We start from the raw sequence: 17,742 nt of genomic DNA on the forward strand, positions 1-17,742 counted from the left end.
TATATAAAAAATTAAAGTTAAGATCAAATGATTTATTTTTTAGTTTTGATATTTCTTATATAATTTAATGCTAATTCAGAAATTTAGTTCAAATGACACATGTCATAAACATAAATGACATGTGCTTATCTTATATTTGTTAATTTTAGTTATTTTTAACTATGGATTAAATAAACTTTTAAAATAGTATAGCACTTGAAAAAACATTGTGCTTACAATACATTTTCGAATGGTAGACAACATATTTGATAGCAAATTAAACAGAAAATTACCAAGATATACACAATCTCTACCTAATAAATTGTTCAACAATTTACTTTGTTTCTTTCTTACAATAATTAAAGACCTAAGATTTCAAAAAATAAATAATAATAATTAAAGACCTCATAAGAAAAATAAAGATTTTTAAAAAGATGGAACACGGTGATTTTGATCTGTCACAGCCATATGCATGAAAAACGCTTAAACGAGTTAATGCGGTCACCTACTACTACTTCTCCACCGTCAAGTACTGAAAAAGACAACAAAAGGCCACTTTTTACATCCTTTAATATAAACCGGTTTAAACCGCTTTGGTACAGATTGGTAAGCAAGTCTCTCATTTAACATCTCACCGGTCTGGCCCGGTCCGGTCCAAACCTTTGATAGCAAATACTCTTTCTGTTTCTAGATGTTTGATATTCCATATTTTTAGTTTTTTTTTTCTTCTACATTATTAGTTTGTTCCACAGAGTTATTTCTTTTTAGGTTCTTGTTTTGTTTTTTATTGATTGAAAATAATGTATCGTAAACTTTAAAACTTAATGATTAACTGTTTTCTATTACTATTAGTTCAAAATTATTAAAAAAATATTTAATATAAAAAAGTAATTAACAAATAACTAAACAATAATTGTTTCTTACTATTTGTGAAAATTGTAGAACATCAAATATTTAGGAAAAGAGGGAGTAACGTGGGTCAAATTGTTTTAGGACGAAAACTAAAGTCGATAACCCCACCGGTTCAATGGGTTAAACTTAACCAAATTGGCTAAGACATGAGTTTGTTGCCTTCAACAGTACAAGAATCAATCGTCTCTTAACCATATGGTCCGGTTTGATAGTTGACTTGTGTTGCAAGAAATATCTCACGTTGTGTTTGCTCGTAACCTTTCGTAGACGTAACCTATCTTGACCGGTTAGTTAGCCGACAATGGTCTTATCAGTTGACATTTTCATTCCCCATTTGTATAATTTGTTTCTCCATTTTTTCAACCTTTGTATACGTTTTTTATTCAATATATAAAACAGGTTAGTGTCCCAAATTTGAAAAAGTTACAAGTCTTACACAGGAGGACCTGGTCAAACATGGATTATATTCTTTTTAAACATGGATTATATTTTAATTACAAACAGAAAGTCAACTAAAACTTCCATATTTACTGTGCCTAATTTTTGTTGTGGGTTCACATTTGAGTGTAGTTTTGTCAATCATATCAAACAAACCAAACCGAGTCAATCAAATTCAATTTAGAAAGTTGATCTATATTAAAGAAATTTCAGGGTTTAATGAATATAGTATCAAAATAAGGGGCCTTTGGTTAGTATACAAGTTTTGTTTTACAAGGTATTCTTGTAAGCAATCAAACTAGTGTCTAGAGTACTGAACTAAATCTCCTATATCAGACAAATATGCAACTAAAATTCAAGGAAAGGGACGAGCATAACTAAAAACAGAGATATTTTTAAAGCAAAGACTCTCCTAAAATCTAATAAAAACAACACCCAAAAGAAGAGATCAATGAAACGATTTGTGAAGAAAACCAAGAACTTTTTTTTTTTAAGTCCAACAACTTTCACTGTCATCAAATCAAACACTGAATAATCATACCAAACAGAAATGCATGGAGATTCAGACATAGAGTAGGAGAGGATTTGTCCAAAAGGGTCTTAAAATGATCCATAAAGATGACCAAAATGATGTTTCCAAATTATTATATGAAAAAACCAGATCAATTTGGTTCCGAAGGACAAAGTTTTAGCTAGCCTAAGTTACTGAGGGTTCAAAGATACCGGCCGGGCAGCCTGCGAAGCGAAGAAACAAAATGATGTTTCTATGAAAAGAAAACGCCTCAAGTATCTCAAAGTGACTTTTGATCTCTCTATCTTTATTTGAATAGATAGATCTCTTTCATCGGATTGCGATTAGCTTTAGTTTAAATCAGAGTGGTGTGGCCTCACTGGCGTCTTTGATGGGCTTATCCTTCACACACATAGACAAAGCAAATATTAATCTCACAAGTGAGTTTTATCAACCCTTAAGAACACCAAAGTTGTTACATTTTCTTCATAAATAGCTCAAAACCCGAAACACAAACAGGTAATTAGATTTCTAATAAACACAAAAAGGACAAAAGAAGACCACAATAACGAATTTTTTTTTCCTTTTCGTGAGCTTACCTTATTGGGAGCTCTCCCAAGACAACACCACTGTAATTAAGAGCAGAAATTGCACTTTCTGCCTGAAACACAAGCAAAAATAATCATTTTCCACTTTATTGTTTGTATATAAAGTTGATTGGGGCCAAATTTGCCTCTTCAGGCCAAACAAATTCAATATATAGTGGACCATGCTCATTATTTCAGTGTGTATATCACATTTATGATCAAACCTATATTTTGCCCAAGAATATTGGAAATCAAAATCTTTGTCACATGATGTAACTTATCAAGATAGAATAGCTAGTCTTTGCTTATCAAGAATCACTACTATAATGAACATTCATGTATATATGGAAACAGGCAATAGAAAATCACCAGCTTAAATTCGACAAAAGCAATGCGGGTTTGGTGGTAAAAGTCTCCAAGCAACCTCAGATGGTGAACCTAAAAGGAAAAATAAAGATGTTAAATGGGAAAACACAACATCTTTAAAAGTATAAACAATCGGCCACAGTCAAATCCAAATCTATACCTCCCCACAAACAGTTTTAAAGAAATTTTCCAACTCCATCTTAGTGACCTGCAATTAAAAACCAGAAAAATAAGATGGATAAAAGTTTTATTTCACCAATGTCTGAAACATGACATAATAAGTTACCTGCTTGTCAATGTTGGTACAATAAACTGTCTTTCCACACTTCTCTAGCTCTTCCTCGGACTGAAGGAAGAAAACGTCGTTATGCATACCACATTATAGATAAGAACAAGATTGATTTAGACATGATTATCTCAACTTACCCGTGGAAGGAACGACGGGTTAACAGGTGCAATAGCTGTTTTGGAAATATGAACCCTAATAGGATGAGAACCAAACACAGTACCCGATTTTCGTAAGGCAGACCTAGCTCCCTCTGAGACATAACTTCACTGATTAATAAAAACAACAAGAACATTTCAACTCATAAGAAAATTGGAGCATAATTAAGTACCTGCATCGGTGAACTCAATGAAGGCGAAACGAAGAATGGACTTATGGTCACCGCATATACGGCAATCAACAACCTTTAAACCCAAAAATTGGTGAGAAAACGTATGAGAATTGAGTTTGCATGATATCAAAATAAACTGGTTAAAGATTATTAAGTACCTGGCCACAAGAAAGAAAGAGACTTGCAAGTTGCTCCTCAGTAACCTAAAAAAAGAACAACAGGGTTTTTGTTATATATATGAGATTAGATTCTTTATGAAAAAGTGCTTTCTTCAGACAAGATTTATCTGTTTTATACTTGTTGATCGATGTCTGAGACATATACAGTTCTCTTGATTACATCTTCATTCTGAACCAAGTTTGTTTTTTTGTTAATCCATCGCCTCCCTTGGCCAAAGCTCCTTCTCTGTGTTAATTTGTACAAGACTTAGCGAGCAAGCATTACGATCACATTTTTCAGACATGCAAATTGAAAAGCTGATCCTAACAGGCCATTTCGACCAAACATTGAGTAGACATTTCATGAACACATAACAAATCCAACAAAAATAGATCATAATTCAAAGAAAATATAAAAGATGAAACATACCATTGTAGAAATAGCTTGCACTGGAAAATTGTTAGTGAACCATAATCTACTTCTCAAAAACTCAGAGTGGGTTTGAGCAAGAAAAGAAGGGACAAATTCCTTAGCCATCGGATTCAAACGACTTATCTCACTCATGAGATCCACTTCACTGGTTCTTTGGATCAATTCGTTTGTGAGAACAGAGGAATTGGATTTAGGTGTCTGGTCATCAGGACATGACGGTTTTGTCTCTGCTAATGAAGTAGTATTGTTGTCTAAATTTTGATCATCAGAAGAATCCACCTTCACACCAACATTTTCTGCGACAGCCATGGTCAAACCAAAAGATCGATGAATCTTTCGGATGGTAATAAGATTATCAGAAACAACTCTTGAAGATTTTAGGAGTTGATTAAAATAGAGGAGACATTATTATGCCCTTTATAGAGAAACAATATTTTCTAGTCAAGATTTTTATTTAATTTTTTGACATTAGTCAAGAAAATAGGCAAAATACAATAAATTATAATTATTTTATTTTCTTTGTGTCGACACAATTTCTTCATTTTTATTACTACATTTAAAGTTATTACATTACTAGGATTCTGTTTTTTTTTTTGTTTATAATAAGATTTTTATTAATAAACTTCTCATAAACGGGCTTGGGCTAAGGCCCATTACACGTATGAAAACCAGTTACAAAATAGGTTAATCGGAAAAACCGCCGGAAAAGTGGAAATGTTCGATCGGAAGCAGAGTGGCGGACTCAAGAGTCACAGCTTTGCGGACGTATACGAAGGATCGAGAAACGCAGCCGGAAGATTTCGGTTTCCGTCTGCAAACTCTCTCTGCTACCGCACCAACCCACCACAACTCTCCCAGAAAACTAGCTACTCCGACTCACCGGTTCCACGGTATCTGTTCCATGCCTAGCAACCCATACACTAGGGTTTAACCCCTTCTCTGTCCGTGACTTCTCCGATAAGATGGTGCTCACAGTCTGAACCCTTGCCCCTGCATCAGCCATCTAAGATCCGACTGGATCTACAGTTAACCATCTCGTCTAACAAATGAAACCTACCGAATCACCATCAACTTCCATCGTAGCCGCAACCACCAGATCGACGGGTGAGCAAGAGGAACTCCAGAGCATTCCTCGGCGTCCTCATCCGTGGAACCAAGGCTGCAGAACTCCTCCACCGTCAAACAGGAGCAACGACCACATCGATGGGGATTATTCTCTTCACCGCTGACGGCAAAGAATAGCGAGCTCTCTCTTGGACTACTGTAAAAAAACTTCGACATGCGATGAAAATCTGCTACCCGAGAAAACTAGATCGAGATATGGAAAATCTTCTACAGGAGAGAGAGAAATTTCCTCTCTCGAGGCAACGATTGTGCCTTTTTCTGTTTTTTCTCCTTCTTCTCTCTCTTATTTATGTAGTTTTACTTTGAGAATCTATATGCGGTGACCACATAAGATTGAAAAATTAGTTCTCTCTCCTCTTCAATTTTATCGTCTACTGTACAACAAATTTAGACTATTTTGCCCTTAACTTCAACATTCATATTTCTCTCCTTTGTCTGGTATCTATACAAGAAGAAAGAGAGAGTAGATGAGAAAGAAGAAAAGAAATGGTTTGGAGGAAGAAGATCCGGATTGGACAGTATATACAAATGTTGGATGGAGAATCAAAGCTTGAGATTATTTTAATCCTTTCTTGTAGAGAACTGTTATGAGAGTGGATCTTATAAGCATCCCTAGTTTCTGGGAATTGAAATTGAATTGATGATCGTAGATAAGAATTAGATGAAATTGGCAATTAGGGGGATGAGAACGAGGTAGTGGTCACTACTATTCCGGTGGATCCTTTGATGGAGACGAGAAGTAGTTTGATTTCACCGGAATTATGACACTGCTAGTGGTTACTATTACTACGGTGGATCCTTTGATGGAGACGAGAAGTAAGACGGCGGTTAAAGGAGAAGAGAAGAAGGAAGCAACGTCGCCTGCTCTTAGACTCACGGCAGTGGAATTGTCACAGATGGGGGAGAAGATGGAGCATCTCGGAGACGGTAAAGAGAGTTGTGACGAGAAAATTGAAAAAAACCCAGTAGATTATTTCAAGTTTTCTTTCTCTTATTTGATTTCTGATGTCGATAAAATACTTCTTAACATGTTAATCAAATAGTTATCCACATAAATATTATAATATATGTAACTAGTTATTTGTATATGATATAACAAATGAGTTGCCACGATAAATATAAATTTATTACATAAATTATAAACTTATCGCGATACAATATGGTTTAACATGATATATTTATAAACTTATCGATATATATTATGTTATCATGCTAACCTAATAGATAATCAGTTAACTCATAATATGTTCTTACTTATGTATTTGATTCGTTAGAATCAGATAAAATACGTCGATAACAATTTTATTATATTACTAAATAATTTGTTATATACGGAGGGGTATTTTTGTCCAATTTATATAAATTGATGAGAGAGAATTAATTATATAAAAACTATAGGTGTATTCTTAATTTATAAGTCTTCTGTGTATTTATATTAATATAGCCCAACTTTGAGTAATTTGTTTTTATCAATATACTTTACATCTCTTTTTTTTTTCTTTTTCATTTTATAAAATAATTTTAGTGTCAGTTTTCTTTTTTTTTTTTTTGCAACATATTTTAACTATTTTTATAAATCGACAAAGGTAAATATATGAATACGAGAATAAATACTCACTATAAGTGCACGCATTTTATTTTTAACAGAAAAAAGTCAATTTTTCTGTTAAAAAAATAAATAAGTACAGTTAATGAATATGGTAATTTTTATTATTTTATAAAAAATGGTATCTAGTGAAGTATTTGATTTAAAATATTTATATTTAGTTTCTAGTTAAATATGGGATTTTTAGTCAAACTATTTATATATTTTTCATTCGAGTCAAAACATTAAATTTAAAGTGTTAATTACCGAACATTTTTTTTCCTTTTTCTGTATTAGTTTTATTAGAAAAAAATTAAAACGTTGACTAAAACATGTAATTTACGAATTCTTATATTGATTTAATATCAACGAATAAATTAGATATTAAAAAATTAAAATGTGGAAGCGCCTTTAGTATATTAGTTGATTAAACATTAATTTATGCTTCTATACGAAAAGGTCTAGTTCGAGTCTCAGGTTAACAGTTTTCAGGAAAAAAAAAAAAACTAAAATATGTAATTTAATCGAACCGGTTAATCCAGTCGATACCGGTCGGTCAAGTGTATCTCAGGACTCAGGATCAGATATCCTGAAAACGGCAGCGTTTGGCATTTTGCCATCAAGGGCAGGAAACAGATTCCGTGCAAAAGCTCCGGTGGTTCTTCTCCCACCGCCGTATGTTTTTCCGGCGCTCCGGACAGCCGTCTGATCCGACTCTAATTTGCGATCAATTCCGATCCCTAACAGCTACTTCTCGTATACCATCGTTCTCTCTCTCTAACCTCTGCGTATTTGGATCTTATCGACTAGAGTAGAGTCTTCCCTTATACTTGCATCGTTCTCTCTTCCATGGTTTTAAACTAGTTTCAGCTCTATTGTTCAATCCCCTTTTAACTATCTCATAAGTTTCGTGTTTCCATTTGCTCAGTGTTTTCCTTCTCTACCAGAATCTGCTCTAACAAATTATTTGCTTTGTCATTGTATTCTCTGGGAATTTGGATAGTCTTGGTGTAATCTTTCAATCTTAGTTCGTGTTACATTTGCTGATTTATGAAAGGAATAAACTTCTATCACTTTAGGTAATAATATATAACTCTTGTTTCTTGTATCACAGCAGCTTTCAACTTGGAAAGAAACAATGGGAATCATTGAAAACGGATCAATATCGGGTAACTTGCCGAGCAAGGAGGCGTTTGTGGTTCACTATCCTGGCTACCCATCATCTATTTCCCGAGCTCTGGACACTCTTGGGGGAATCCAAGGGATCACAACCGTAAAGCCTTTGCCCAAGAATTTCTTTTCATTTAGTTGTTTCTTTCCATGCTAGTTATTACTAGGAATCCCTACTTTGTATGCTGATATCATCTTGGGGCGCTTATCCGTATAGCTATTTTGTAGCGTTGTTTGGGTTTCTTTTGCTTGGTGCATTCCAAGATTTAGGAAATTGGTCACATATCAAAAACGTTTGACAAGTGTTGGAATGGTTTAATCACTTTGAAAGTTTTTTTGTAGGCAAGAGAATCAACGTCAAACAAGCTTGAGCTTCATTTCCGCCCTGAAGACCCTTATGCACATCCTGTCTTGGGAGAACAACGTCCTTGTCATGGTTTTCTGTTAAAAATTTCGAAGGAGGTCGTTAAGAAAGATTCTCTGCCTGAAAGTCAACCTGTTCTTGCCACTAGCAATGCATGCTTACCAGAAGATTTCCCAGCCCTGTGCGCTGATATTGTAGCTCGTGTGTCTGAATCGTATTGTTTTGATGGTAAGAACTTAGCTCTCCAATTTCTGGGTCTTGTGCATCGTAATTTGTCTTATACAATGAGCCTCGGCTTATGATTTCCTGTTATATTGAGGTTTGTTTCACTCTTATTCATGTGGGTATTGTGAAGGCATGGCCGACTACCAGCATGTAGTTCCTATTCACGCTGATATTGCACAGCAGAAGAAGAGAAAATGGATGGAGGTGAAGTCACTTGCAGGTGATTTGTCTCAATTCATTTTGTATTTTCATTAAAATGCAAATCTTTTGGTGTGAGAACATAAATTAAAATGAATCCTCTCTAATATCATGCAGGAAAAAACGATCTAATGGACATGGCTGATGAAGATGTGATGATGTTATTGCCACAGTTCTTTTCACCCAAAGATATGCCAGACAACTTGGTGTAAGATTACAACTGTCTTAATTTTTCCTTACAATTTTAACATTCTTACCTGTTATCTGTTTTCATCTGAATCTTAGTTAGGAGGACCCGATGTTTATTCTGGAGTACTTTTAGTTATAGGATGTTTTGTAGTATTTTGGTTATCGGCAAACGTTGAAGGAGAACATATTTGATTATAATTTTTGAAGTTCCATCTGAACACATTGTTAATTCGACTTATGTTGTTTGATTTATAGGCTGAGACTTCCAGTAACATCAAGCCCAAAAAAGAAAGATGAGGAACTAACTCAGAATCTTTATGAGGTAACAGAAGAAATGAAACCATTTGACGTTTGTAGAGAAATTGAAAACAGACTGTTGGAAAAAATTGACTCAAAACATATAGTCTACTGATATGGCAAGCCATATCGTCTTTCTGTAACTAATAGACTGGGAGGAGTTCTTAATTACTAAACGGTAAGGTTTGAGACTTTCTTGACGGATTGGCCTTTCTGAGCCAGACCTGATTTTGGATTTTGGGTGCTCGGGAGAGATGGATTCTGCTTAAGTTATTTTACAGGAAAGTCTTAATTTGCAAATGTTTTATCTAGAGCCTGCAATTGCAGAGAATGATTCTGAAACCTGTAAAAGCTCGCAGTTCACAGTTTTGAAACGGCTGTTATGGTTATATTGATCATTAAAGATTCCATGACAGTTTACTTGTAGTTGTTACTTCTCCGTTTGCTTATTGATTTACTGATGATGCAGATAGATATTGGCCCAGTATTTGCAATTGATTTCAGTGTCAAAGATATCCTTTTCTCCGTTTTACTAATCATCCAAATCTTATTATTGCCGAGTATGAAGCCATGTTTGTTTGATGATTTTTTGTCATTTTGGATATCTTTGATCAGTCCTTAGCATTCATACAGATCCCGAAGATATTAAAATGGGAAGACTTTATTGTTCCCAGCTCCAACCAATGGAAATGGCAGGTAGCAGTGTCTGCATTGTTTGAAGAGCGACCTGTGTGGACAAGAGATTCCATAGTCCAACGACTACTTGATAAAGGTCTTAAATGCACACATCATATGCTAAACAGGTAAACAGATTTTATGTGTTTCTTATGTGTATTAGTTTTCTTAGTACTGCAATAAATAACTTTCTGGAGTTTCGTCTGCAGGTTTCTTCTTAGGGCTGCATATTATTTTTCGGGTGGTCCATTTCTTAGGTTCTGGATTAAAAGAGGCTATGATCCACGGAAAGATCCTGAATCTCGCGTGTGAGTTCTATCTCTATAAGTTTTTGATATTACAAATGCATGGTCTGTGACACGGTAATGTAGAATTCTCGTTTTGTACACCTCTAAATAGAACAGAAATAGGTCGGTTTTACACCTCTGAACTTCCTTGTCTTCTGCAAGTGTTTCGAGAATGATACATATTCTACTAGGCTCATTTGAGAGCGTATTGATCTTCCAATGCAGAAAGTATTGGTGATGACATTATCCGGGTTTTGGAAACTTACTTGACATGAAATTTTCTTCTGTAGTTCATATTTTCTTGTATCCAGTCTGCAGATGTATGTCAAAGCTCTTCATATCTATCTCCTTTTTGTATATTTTTTTCAGATTCCAGAGAATGGAATTCAGGGTTCCACCTGAATTAAAGGGTTATTGTGATTCCAATGCAACTAACAAGTAAGATTTTCCATTTTCCTTATAAACTCAAAATATTTTTCTACTCAAGATTCTCAATTTGTAATATATATGGACAGAAAAACATATATCATGATAACATTTCTTTGCGAGTATTGATCTATTGTCAATTGTATGAGAACATGATAATTTTGAAAACAATGGGAAATGTGTCTGAATTCTTTAGAAACTAATGTGTCATTTTACGATCTTCAGTCATTTTCCGAGGATAGCAACCTAAATGTTCTCTTTTAACAGTTTCTAGATAGTTTCTCAGGGAACATATCATGAATTTACATAGAGAAATTGCAAATGAATCATTGGATTTATGTTTGTAGAAACGGTCCAATTATAAGGTGATTTTTTTTCTCTCTTATTTGTGACAGGTCAAAGCCAAGCTGGGATGACATTTGTGCGTTTAAAGTATTTCCTTTCAAGTGCCAAACATTTCTACAGTTATTTGAACTTGACGATGAGTACATTCAACAAGAGATAAGAAAGCCTCCCAAGCAGACTACTTGTAATGTGAGTTCTCAGCGTAGCTTTTGTTAATAAAGTAAAAACCAAAATATTTAGCCTCTTGCTTATTGTGTTAACAATGACAGGTAGATATGACATGTTGCTTCATTACAAATTAGTTACAGATCAAACCTATATATACACTTGCAAAAAAGACCACTACCAAAACACGCCTCACCAATCACACAATATATATTGAGTAATTACAGTAATTTTGACTAGCTCTTAAATTTGATGAACTGGGAGATTGTTTTATACTATTATGTGAGGCCTTGGTTATCTGATTTAATGTGTTTTGTTGCCAGTATAAAACAGGATGGTTTTCTGAAGCGCTGCTTGACAATTTGAGACTTCGTGTAGCTGTGAGGTATGTATCTGTGTTTCCGGAGCCAGGTTTTGAAGACGTTTTTAAATCTATTCAAGAAGAGTTTGAGCGGTCAGAAAAGACACGAATTCAGAAAGATGCACTGAATCCATATCAACGGAATCACCAGGAAACAGCTAAAGGTAAGATAGACAAAGCAATTTCAGTTCTTTTCATCTTTATATGTTAGGCAGTCTAGGTAGTGATTGTTGACATGCGTGGAGCCAAGTGCTTCTTTCTCAAATCTCAATGGTCTAAAAAAACTCTGATAAAGCATGGCATTATATAGTTACTTACGACGAATTTGTAAGTAAATATATAAGGGGGCACAATCACTTGTGCCAGCCAAAATCAAATGATGCAGGCATTGTATATTGTCATACATCTCATGCTATGCTTATCATCATTTGTCATCAAACACATTCTCCTTACAAGAAGTATTGATGTAAAATAATCCGCAGATATGAAGAAGCGTAAAAACACAAACAAAGAGAAAGATAGTAATGTTAATGCGGATGACGATACTGAAGACGTAGATGATGAAGACGAGGAACTCAATGTGGTAATCATGATTACGAACTTTTTTACTTTCACCCGTTAGTTTTCCCGAAAGGCCATTTCATCGTTTCTCTGTTACTCTAATGTGCTCATTTGCAGGCTGCAAATGATGATGAGATATCGATTAGTTCTCATGAATGTATCCTTTAAAAGCATAAACTTTCATAACATAAGCACCAAATAACTAGTACATACAGATTATAGGGAATTAGGAGACAATTTAGAGCTTGATCTGGTTTGGTTTAAGTTTTTCTTAAACAATGATAAGATGGTGACATGGAGAACAACTCCAGAACATATCTGCAAGGTTTGTTCAATAGTTTCCCAAGCAGCGCACCAGCTTTGTATGGTAATGCCAATGATGGTAGCGATGGAGAGTATCCGATTTACGAGGAAGTATCCAACGATGACGAAGACGACAATGACGAAGACGACGATGATGAGTGAAGAAGTTTGAATATAATGTGTATTTGCAATGTAATTACGAAACTCGGTTTGTGTAACTAATGTAAAGTGATAACATAAGGATGAATTGTAATTTCATTGTGCAATTAAAGAGAATCTAGTAAAAAATTAAAATTAAAGGGTTAAAAAGTTGAATTATAAAAACATAAGATCCATTATGCAATTAAAAAGAATCTAGTTATATTAAAAGATTAGATATGCGAATAATCGTCACAATCTCTTCCTCATATTTTATTTATCTGGTCTTATAAAATTGTTATTATACCCTCTCTGAATCTTGAGAATGAGTATGAGCCACGATTTTGATAACTAGTTCGTTAGGGGTATTTTGGTCAATTGACATGTTCGTTGGCCCATCTCCGCCGCACACACCACTCGTTAACCGCCGTAACAACAACCACCGGCCTCGTAACGCAACCGTCACCTCCGCTTTACCTGATCTATTTCTCGCGGCGGTCTCTCTTCTCTTCCTCTGGTCATCTCCTAAACCTCTACTCTCTCTTCCTCCTAACAGATTCTCTTTCCCTCTAAATCCTCGCCGTCGAATCACCGCCATGTCTCGCCGATCTCCTCCTCCTCCTTCTCAACGCTTCGCGAATCCTCAATCTCTCTCCGATTGGCTCGAATCAAGATTACCTTCTGACTCTTTCGCCGCTTGGGGAGTCAAACCGGGAACTAAAAACGTTCATAACCTCTGGCTTGAACTCTCCGACGGCGAAACTTCTCTCGCCGATTCAACCCCGCCGGTACGCACCGTCAACGTCGTCACCGTTCGAGTAATCGGAAAAAACGGACGAATCCTAGTGGAAGCTCATCAGGAATTATCCGATGGGAGTATTAGGGATAGATTTCGTCCGTTATCGGAGAAGATGAAGCCTGAAGAATCTCCCGATGAAGCAGTGTTTCGCGCCATAAAAGAAGAGCTCGGATCTATCTTTAATGGTGATGACGTTGGACAGAGAATTAGGATTCTTCCTGGAACTTACAGCAGAAGAGTGGAGGAAAGGAACTCGCTGTCGTATCCAGGATTACCAGCGCGTTACGCTCTTCACTCGGTGGATGCGACGGTGGAGGGATTACCGGAGGAAGATTTCTGTACGGATGAGAAAGAGTACGACGGTGGAGACTCGACGACGGAAGATTCGGTGGAAACACGCGCCGCCGGAAAAGCTGTAACTGTGAAACGGCATTACTGGAAATGGGTTAGTCCTGATTCGATTCGATCCTAAAACTCAACAAGCTTTTTCACAGTTTTATCAATCTTGAAGATACATGAATAATCAGAGCCATGTAGAGATACATATACACATTTTTATATATGTTCATAATCATCTTCTTCGTTTGGCTATGTTTGAGCTAATGGATACTATTCTCAGAAGTTTTGATTTCACTATAGCTTATATGTGAGAAAGTTGATTTATCATCACTGAATAGAAAAGAAGTTCATGAATACACAAATTGAGACTGTTGTGTGTTCTTCCGATTTTCGAAAGCTTAACCGCGACTCCATTGTTTTCCCGCTTCTTATGGATTACTTGGACCTCTGCAAACACGCTTATCCGGTGATGGATATCACCGCATTAGGTTATGACATCGATTAAATCAACTAGTTGGTGGTGTGAATCACTCCACAGGTTCCAAAGATTTGGTAATGCGTTAAGTAGGCATGCGTTCGAGTGGAGAGTTGGGAATATTTGAAAGTTTCCAAGCAGCTTGTGCAGGCAGTTTTGTTGCCGCGCCACGAGCATTCGAGAGAGCCCTTCATACCAAATGTTTGAACTTTGGAGGAATTTCTGTTTTCCAGACCGCAGGACCTCCATACTAAATATCTCTCATCACTTGAACAATGCTAAATCAATTTATCTGGTACTTTGTACTTTGTGCAGTAAGATACATCAAACTTCTTTTATGATCGTCACTGTAGCTTATCTTCTTCAATTTCTTTAGTTGAGGTTTTGCCAATCTTGTTAACTCTTCTTGCAAGTCACAGAAACGCAATAGAAATGTATGTAATTACAGATCTAAAGTAGATTCTAACTAAAACTCAACAACAAGCTCCAAAACTGTATGTACAAACAAAAGTGTCACCAAATCTAACACCCACTATGTATGTGGAATTAGTAGTACAAGAACAGCTCCTAGTAGATGATACAAAATTGAACTGTATTAATATATCAATTTGTTGGATCACTGATGAGCTTGTGTTGATTGGACTTGACGAACGAATTGGCCTTTGATTCGCGGCCGTTGCTCTGCCAGTTTCTTCCGGCTCTCATAACGAACCTGTAAAGTCATTCAAAGGTTCCTTTAGTATCATTCCATTATGAGTTCATGTCATCTATGTGATGGAAACATCGAAGTTAGTTTTTACCTTTTTCTCAAAACATCTGTCCTTACGCTTCATCCGGAATTTGGTTAAAGCAGCTTCCCGTTGAAGAGATTGCTGAAATTTCCCGACAGACGATGAATACCCATCTTCGTTCTTCTTCTCAATAAGCTGATCAATGTGATTGCCTATTGCACTATGTTCGGTTGCAGAAGAGACGTATCTCCTCTCCTCTACATCCATGGAACCATCCCGGTCTTGGAAACCCTCGGGTTTACCATTGAATGGGTGAAACATGGAACTGTATTCATGTGGGCTAACGGAGCTAGGGGTTGGGGAGACTGAAGCAGGAGCCATTGCAGATGCATAAGCTGTGTTGGGACCCCTGAACTGTATATTATTGATGGGGGTTGGCGTTGGGTAAGAACCCTGTCCTGGCCAAGAATTCATCTGATTACTAAACGGTGGACCCGGTGAGTCAGCTCCAGTGTAAAAGCTGGTGTCGTTTCTTCTTGGAGCACTTGGAGGTGGTTCAGATGTATTGTATTGGTTGATTAGCACAATGTTATCATCTTGACTTGCCGCAAAATTCTTTCTTTGATCAGGAACCACCGGGGAGGCCGAACATTGTGTCTGCAATGGCCTGTGAACGTACCTGAAACAAGAACATAGCACACACAATCAGCAGAAAGAACGACAAATATTGAAAGATTAATAGAAAGAGGAATTCAGAAATCAGACAACTCACCGTGTGAAAGCTGACGCACTAGAAGGATGAAGAGAAGGCCGGTCTCCAGAAGATTGGTTCTCGGAAGGGATAGGTCTACTCAGAGAGAGATCAAGCTCTATCCGAGATTCGTATTGGGCAGCACTTTCTTCTCTGTTACGTTGTCCAGTTCTTCTAAACGATGCTCCCATCAAGTCAATGGCCTTTTTCGATGAATCTATAGAATTTACAAAAACATGTAGGTCAATCAATGATTCTGATGAACTTTTTAAGAGTCAGATAGCTTGCCAAAAAAAAATAAAAAAAGCTTGCTTACTCTGCATCTCATTTGCTAGAAGCCGTGTCTCATTGAACTGAGACTTTGCGCACTCCATCTGTACTGCATCTCTCGCGTTGACCTCCACGTCTGCGCTCTCGCCTTCCATCTCTGGTCTTGTACACGAGCTCTACAAGCGCAAAAAATAACTAAAAGTTTAGAAACAAACACTAAGAACCTGAACCAAATTCACATGTGGAGAATCCACCATTGAAAAAAATAGTCCATAATCAGAAACTAACCTGAGCATCACCACCATTCCCAATTACGACATGCTCTTCTCTCTTTCCGTTCGAATTGTTTGCAGAGGCACCCTCGGGTTTCTGCTGTCTCTCATCCAATGGAAAGCTATCAGGAGCGAGTGACTGTAAAGATGATCAAAAACAAAAACAAACAAAACAAATCTGAGAACTCAATCATCTTTTCAAGACAACGAAATTTCCCAGAACTTATATAAGAACGGGTTCAAGTTGTCGATTGCTCACGACACATCAAGCTTAAAAAAAGATGGATATGAAACATACAGTTTGTCTTCTCCAGACATGTTGCCAAAGATTTCTCAGCTCATTCCTCCTCAACGGCTTAACAAGATAATCAGCCGCACCTTTCAACATACACTTATACACAGTATTCACCGAGTCCTGTGTCGACATCACTGAAAAAAAACAATACAAGAAGGCGATAATGAGCCAAAAATCATTTCAAAACGATGGAAAAAAAAAAGATGTAAATATCACCGTACTTATAACAGGAATGTTCTTGCAGATATCATGCTCCATGATAAGTGTTAGCAGAGCGTAACCAGAGATCGAAGGCAGATCAACCTCTGTTAGTATCAAATCAACGCTTTCGGGTTTTCCTTTAAGCATCTCCCAAGCCTTTAAGCCATCAGGTACAGCAGCGACTGATAATACACACAAAAACCAACCACATTAATAAAACCTTTAAGCTTGTTGTAGAAATGAAGTGTTGATGAAGACTCAAAAGATTTATATCTGAACACAAAACTCAGATTGACCCCAAAAAAACATGGTTCTTGATCTATTCTAGGAAAACTCTTTCACATGCTAAAAATAGCAACAATTTCGTTACTTAGACAACAATCTTTGTTCGTGTCCGAATAACATCAGATGCAAAACCGACAAAAACCGTTGACTTTGAATTGTAACATTCCAAAGCATAATTTAGCCGCACGCAAATCAGATTCACATCATTCACAGTTCTCAGATTCCATGAAAATTTTCCGATGTTCGAACAAAACCATAATCTCAGGCAATGAAACCAGAAACTGACCTCTGTAACTACATTTCCTGAGAAGAGCAGAGATAATCTGTCTAGTCGAATCATCAGCTTCAACGAGCAAAACTCTTAGCGCGATTTTCGGGAGAAATCTCTCCCACTTCACCAAACCATCGCCGCCGCCATCAACGGCGTCTTTCTTCCTCATCTTCCGCCGTGATGACTTTCCTCCGCTAGCCTCAGCTGCTTTCACCACCGTAACTTCAACAACTTCCTCGCTACTCATTATCACAACACAAACACTTGAAAAACCTAAATCGATTGAAGAAGAAGAAAGCTCCAGAGAAAGAGAAACAGTTACAAAACAAATCAAAATATTTGTGAGTGGAGAGATAAAAGAGAGAAAATAAAAGTCTTTATTCTTCTATAAAATTATTGTGAGGGAAAAAAAAATATCTAGAAAAAATCTAGCGAATGTTTTAACGGTTGAGATTGGATTTGGGCGGTGAACCGACCATGATCTAACGGTTGTGAAAAGGGTAAAGGGGTTTGAAAAATATCTAGTAGAATTGGCTGACGTGGCCACGTTTGCCACATCAGCAAAATACTGTATACGAGACAAAGAGATCCAATACGTCAAATAACCTTTTTTAAAAAAATTGGTGTGGTGGCTAGCC

The 17,742-nt window shown here is 36.5% G+C and overlaps 4 protein-coding genes across 5 annotated transcripts; 2 read left to right on the forward strand and 2 right to left on the reverse strand.

Annotated features, from left to right (window-relative positions):
• Nucleotides 1-1,913: 1,913 nt before the first annotated feature.
• LOC9310266 (polyadenylate-binding protein-interacting protein 13) lies at nucleotides 1,914-4,356 on the reverse strand. The gene is made up of 10 exons (XM_002874153.2): nucleotides 3,999-4,356; nucleotides 3,708-3,815; nucleotides 3,569-3,613; nucleotides 3,411-3,483; nucleotides 3,220-3,332; nucleotides 3,080-3,139; nucleotides 2,954-3,001; nucleotides 2,797-2,865; nucleotides 2,440-2,501; nucleotides 1,914-2,242 (listed from the first exon to the last, which is right to left on the reverse strand). The coding sequence occupies exons 1-10, from the start codon at nucleotides 4,308-4,310 to the stop codon at nucleotides 2,191-2,193; spliced, it is 942 nt and encodes a 313-aa protein (XP_002874199.1). The 5' UTR covers nucleotides 4,311-4,356; the 3' UTR covers nucleotides 1,914-2,190.
• Nucleotides 4,357-7,265: 2,909 nt separating this feature from the next.
• Nucleotides 7,266-12,548, forward strand: LOC9310267 (general transcription factor 3C polypeptide 5). Of its 2 annotated transcripts, none has more exons than XM_021021110.1 (15): nucleotides 7,266-7,467; nucleotides 7,826-7,984; nucleotides 8,224-8,473; nucleotides 8,601-8,690; nucleotides 8,786-8,876; nucleotides 9,113-9,179; nucleotides 9,624-9,666; nucleotides 9,786-9,957; nucleotides 10,039-10,137; nucleotides 10,486-10,554; nucleotides 10,938-11,076; nucleotides 11,376-11,577; nucleotides 11,896-11,996; nucleotides 12,092-12,131; nucleotides 12,261-12,548. In XM_021021110.1, the coding sequence occupies exons 2-15, from the start codon at nucleotides 7,850-7,852 to the stop codon at nucleotides 12,437-12,439; spliced, it is 1,677 nt and encodes a 558-aa protein (XP_020876769.1). In that variant the 5' UTR covers nucleotides 7,266-7,467; nucleotides 7,826-7,849; the 3' UTR covers nucleotides 12,440-12,548. The 2 variants fall into 2 exon arrangements, with proteins under 2 accessions (XP_020876769.1, XP_020876770.1); XM_021021111.1 differs by having other exon boundaries at nucleotides 7,829-7,984.
• Nucleotides 12,549-12,631: 83 nt separating this feature from the next.
• Nucleotides 12,632-13,847, forward strand: LOC9308184. The gene has a single exon (XM_021021112.1). The coding sequence runs from the start codon at nucleotides 12,799-12,801 to the stop codon at nucleotides 13,684-13,686; it is 888 nt and encodes a 295-aa protein (XP_020876771.1). The 5' UTR covers nucleotides 12,632-12,798; the 3' UTR covers nucleotides 13,687-13,847.
• A 569-nt stretch (nucleotides 13,848-14,416) lies between these two features.
• LOC9308185 (two-component response regulator-like APRR5) lies at nucleotides 14,417-17,677 on the reverse strand. The gene is given in 9 exon segments (XM_021021109.1): nucleotides 14,417-14,740; nucleotides 14,829-15,438; nucleotides 15,532-15,727; nucleotides 15,827-15,956; nucleotides 16,069-16,191; nucleotides 16,351-16,481; nucleotides 16,569-16,730; nucleotides 17,120-17,623; nucleotides 17,626-17,677. Coding segments are annotated over 9 exon segments (1,989 nt in total). The 5' UTR covers nucleotides 17,663-17,677; the 3' UTR covers nucleotides 14,417-14,644.
• Between the last annotated feature and the right edge of the window lie 65 nt (nucleotides 17,678-17,742).

Source organism: Arabidopsis lyrata (genome assembly GCF_000004255.2).
Source record: "Arabidopsis lyrata subsp. lyrata unplaced genomic scaffold ARALYscaffold_6, whole genome shotgun sequence".
NCBI lineage: Eukaryota > Viridiplantae > Streptophyta > Magnoliopsida > Brassicales > Brassicaceae > Arabidopsis > Arabidopsis lyrata.

Bases quoted from the DNA above. Each gene is read 5' to 3' on its own strand.
- LOC9310267 (XM_021021110.1), top strand. From the start codon at position 7,850: ATGGGAATCATTGAAAACGGATCAATATCGGGTAACTTGCCGAGCAAG. The intron at 8,474-8,600 runs GTAAGAACTTAG...GGTATTGTGAAG, and splicing joins TGAATCGTATTGTTTTGATG to GCATGGCCGACTACCAGCAT. The intron at 11,578-11,895 runs GTAAGATAGACA...AATAATCCGCAG, and splicing joins TCACCAGGAAACAGCTAAAG to ATATGAAGAAGCGTAAAAAC.
- LOC9310266 (XM_002874153.2), bottom strand. From the start codon at position 4,310: ATGGCTGTCGCAGAAAATGTTGGTGTGAAGGTGGATTCTTCTGATGAT. The intron at 3,002-3,079 runs GTAACTTATTAT...TTTTAATTGCAG, and splicing joins GTACCAACATTGACAAGCAG to GTCACTAAGATGGAGTTGGA. The intron at 2,866-2,953 runs GTATAGATTTGG...TTTTCCTTTTAG, and splicing joins TTAAAACTGTTTGTGGGGAG to GTTCACCATCTGAGGTTGCT.
- LOC9308184 (XM_021021112.1), top strand. From the start codon at position 12,799: ATGTTCGTTGGCCCATCTCCGCCGCACACACCACTCGTTAACCGCCGT.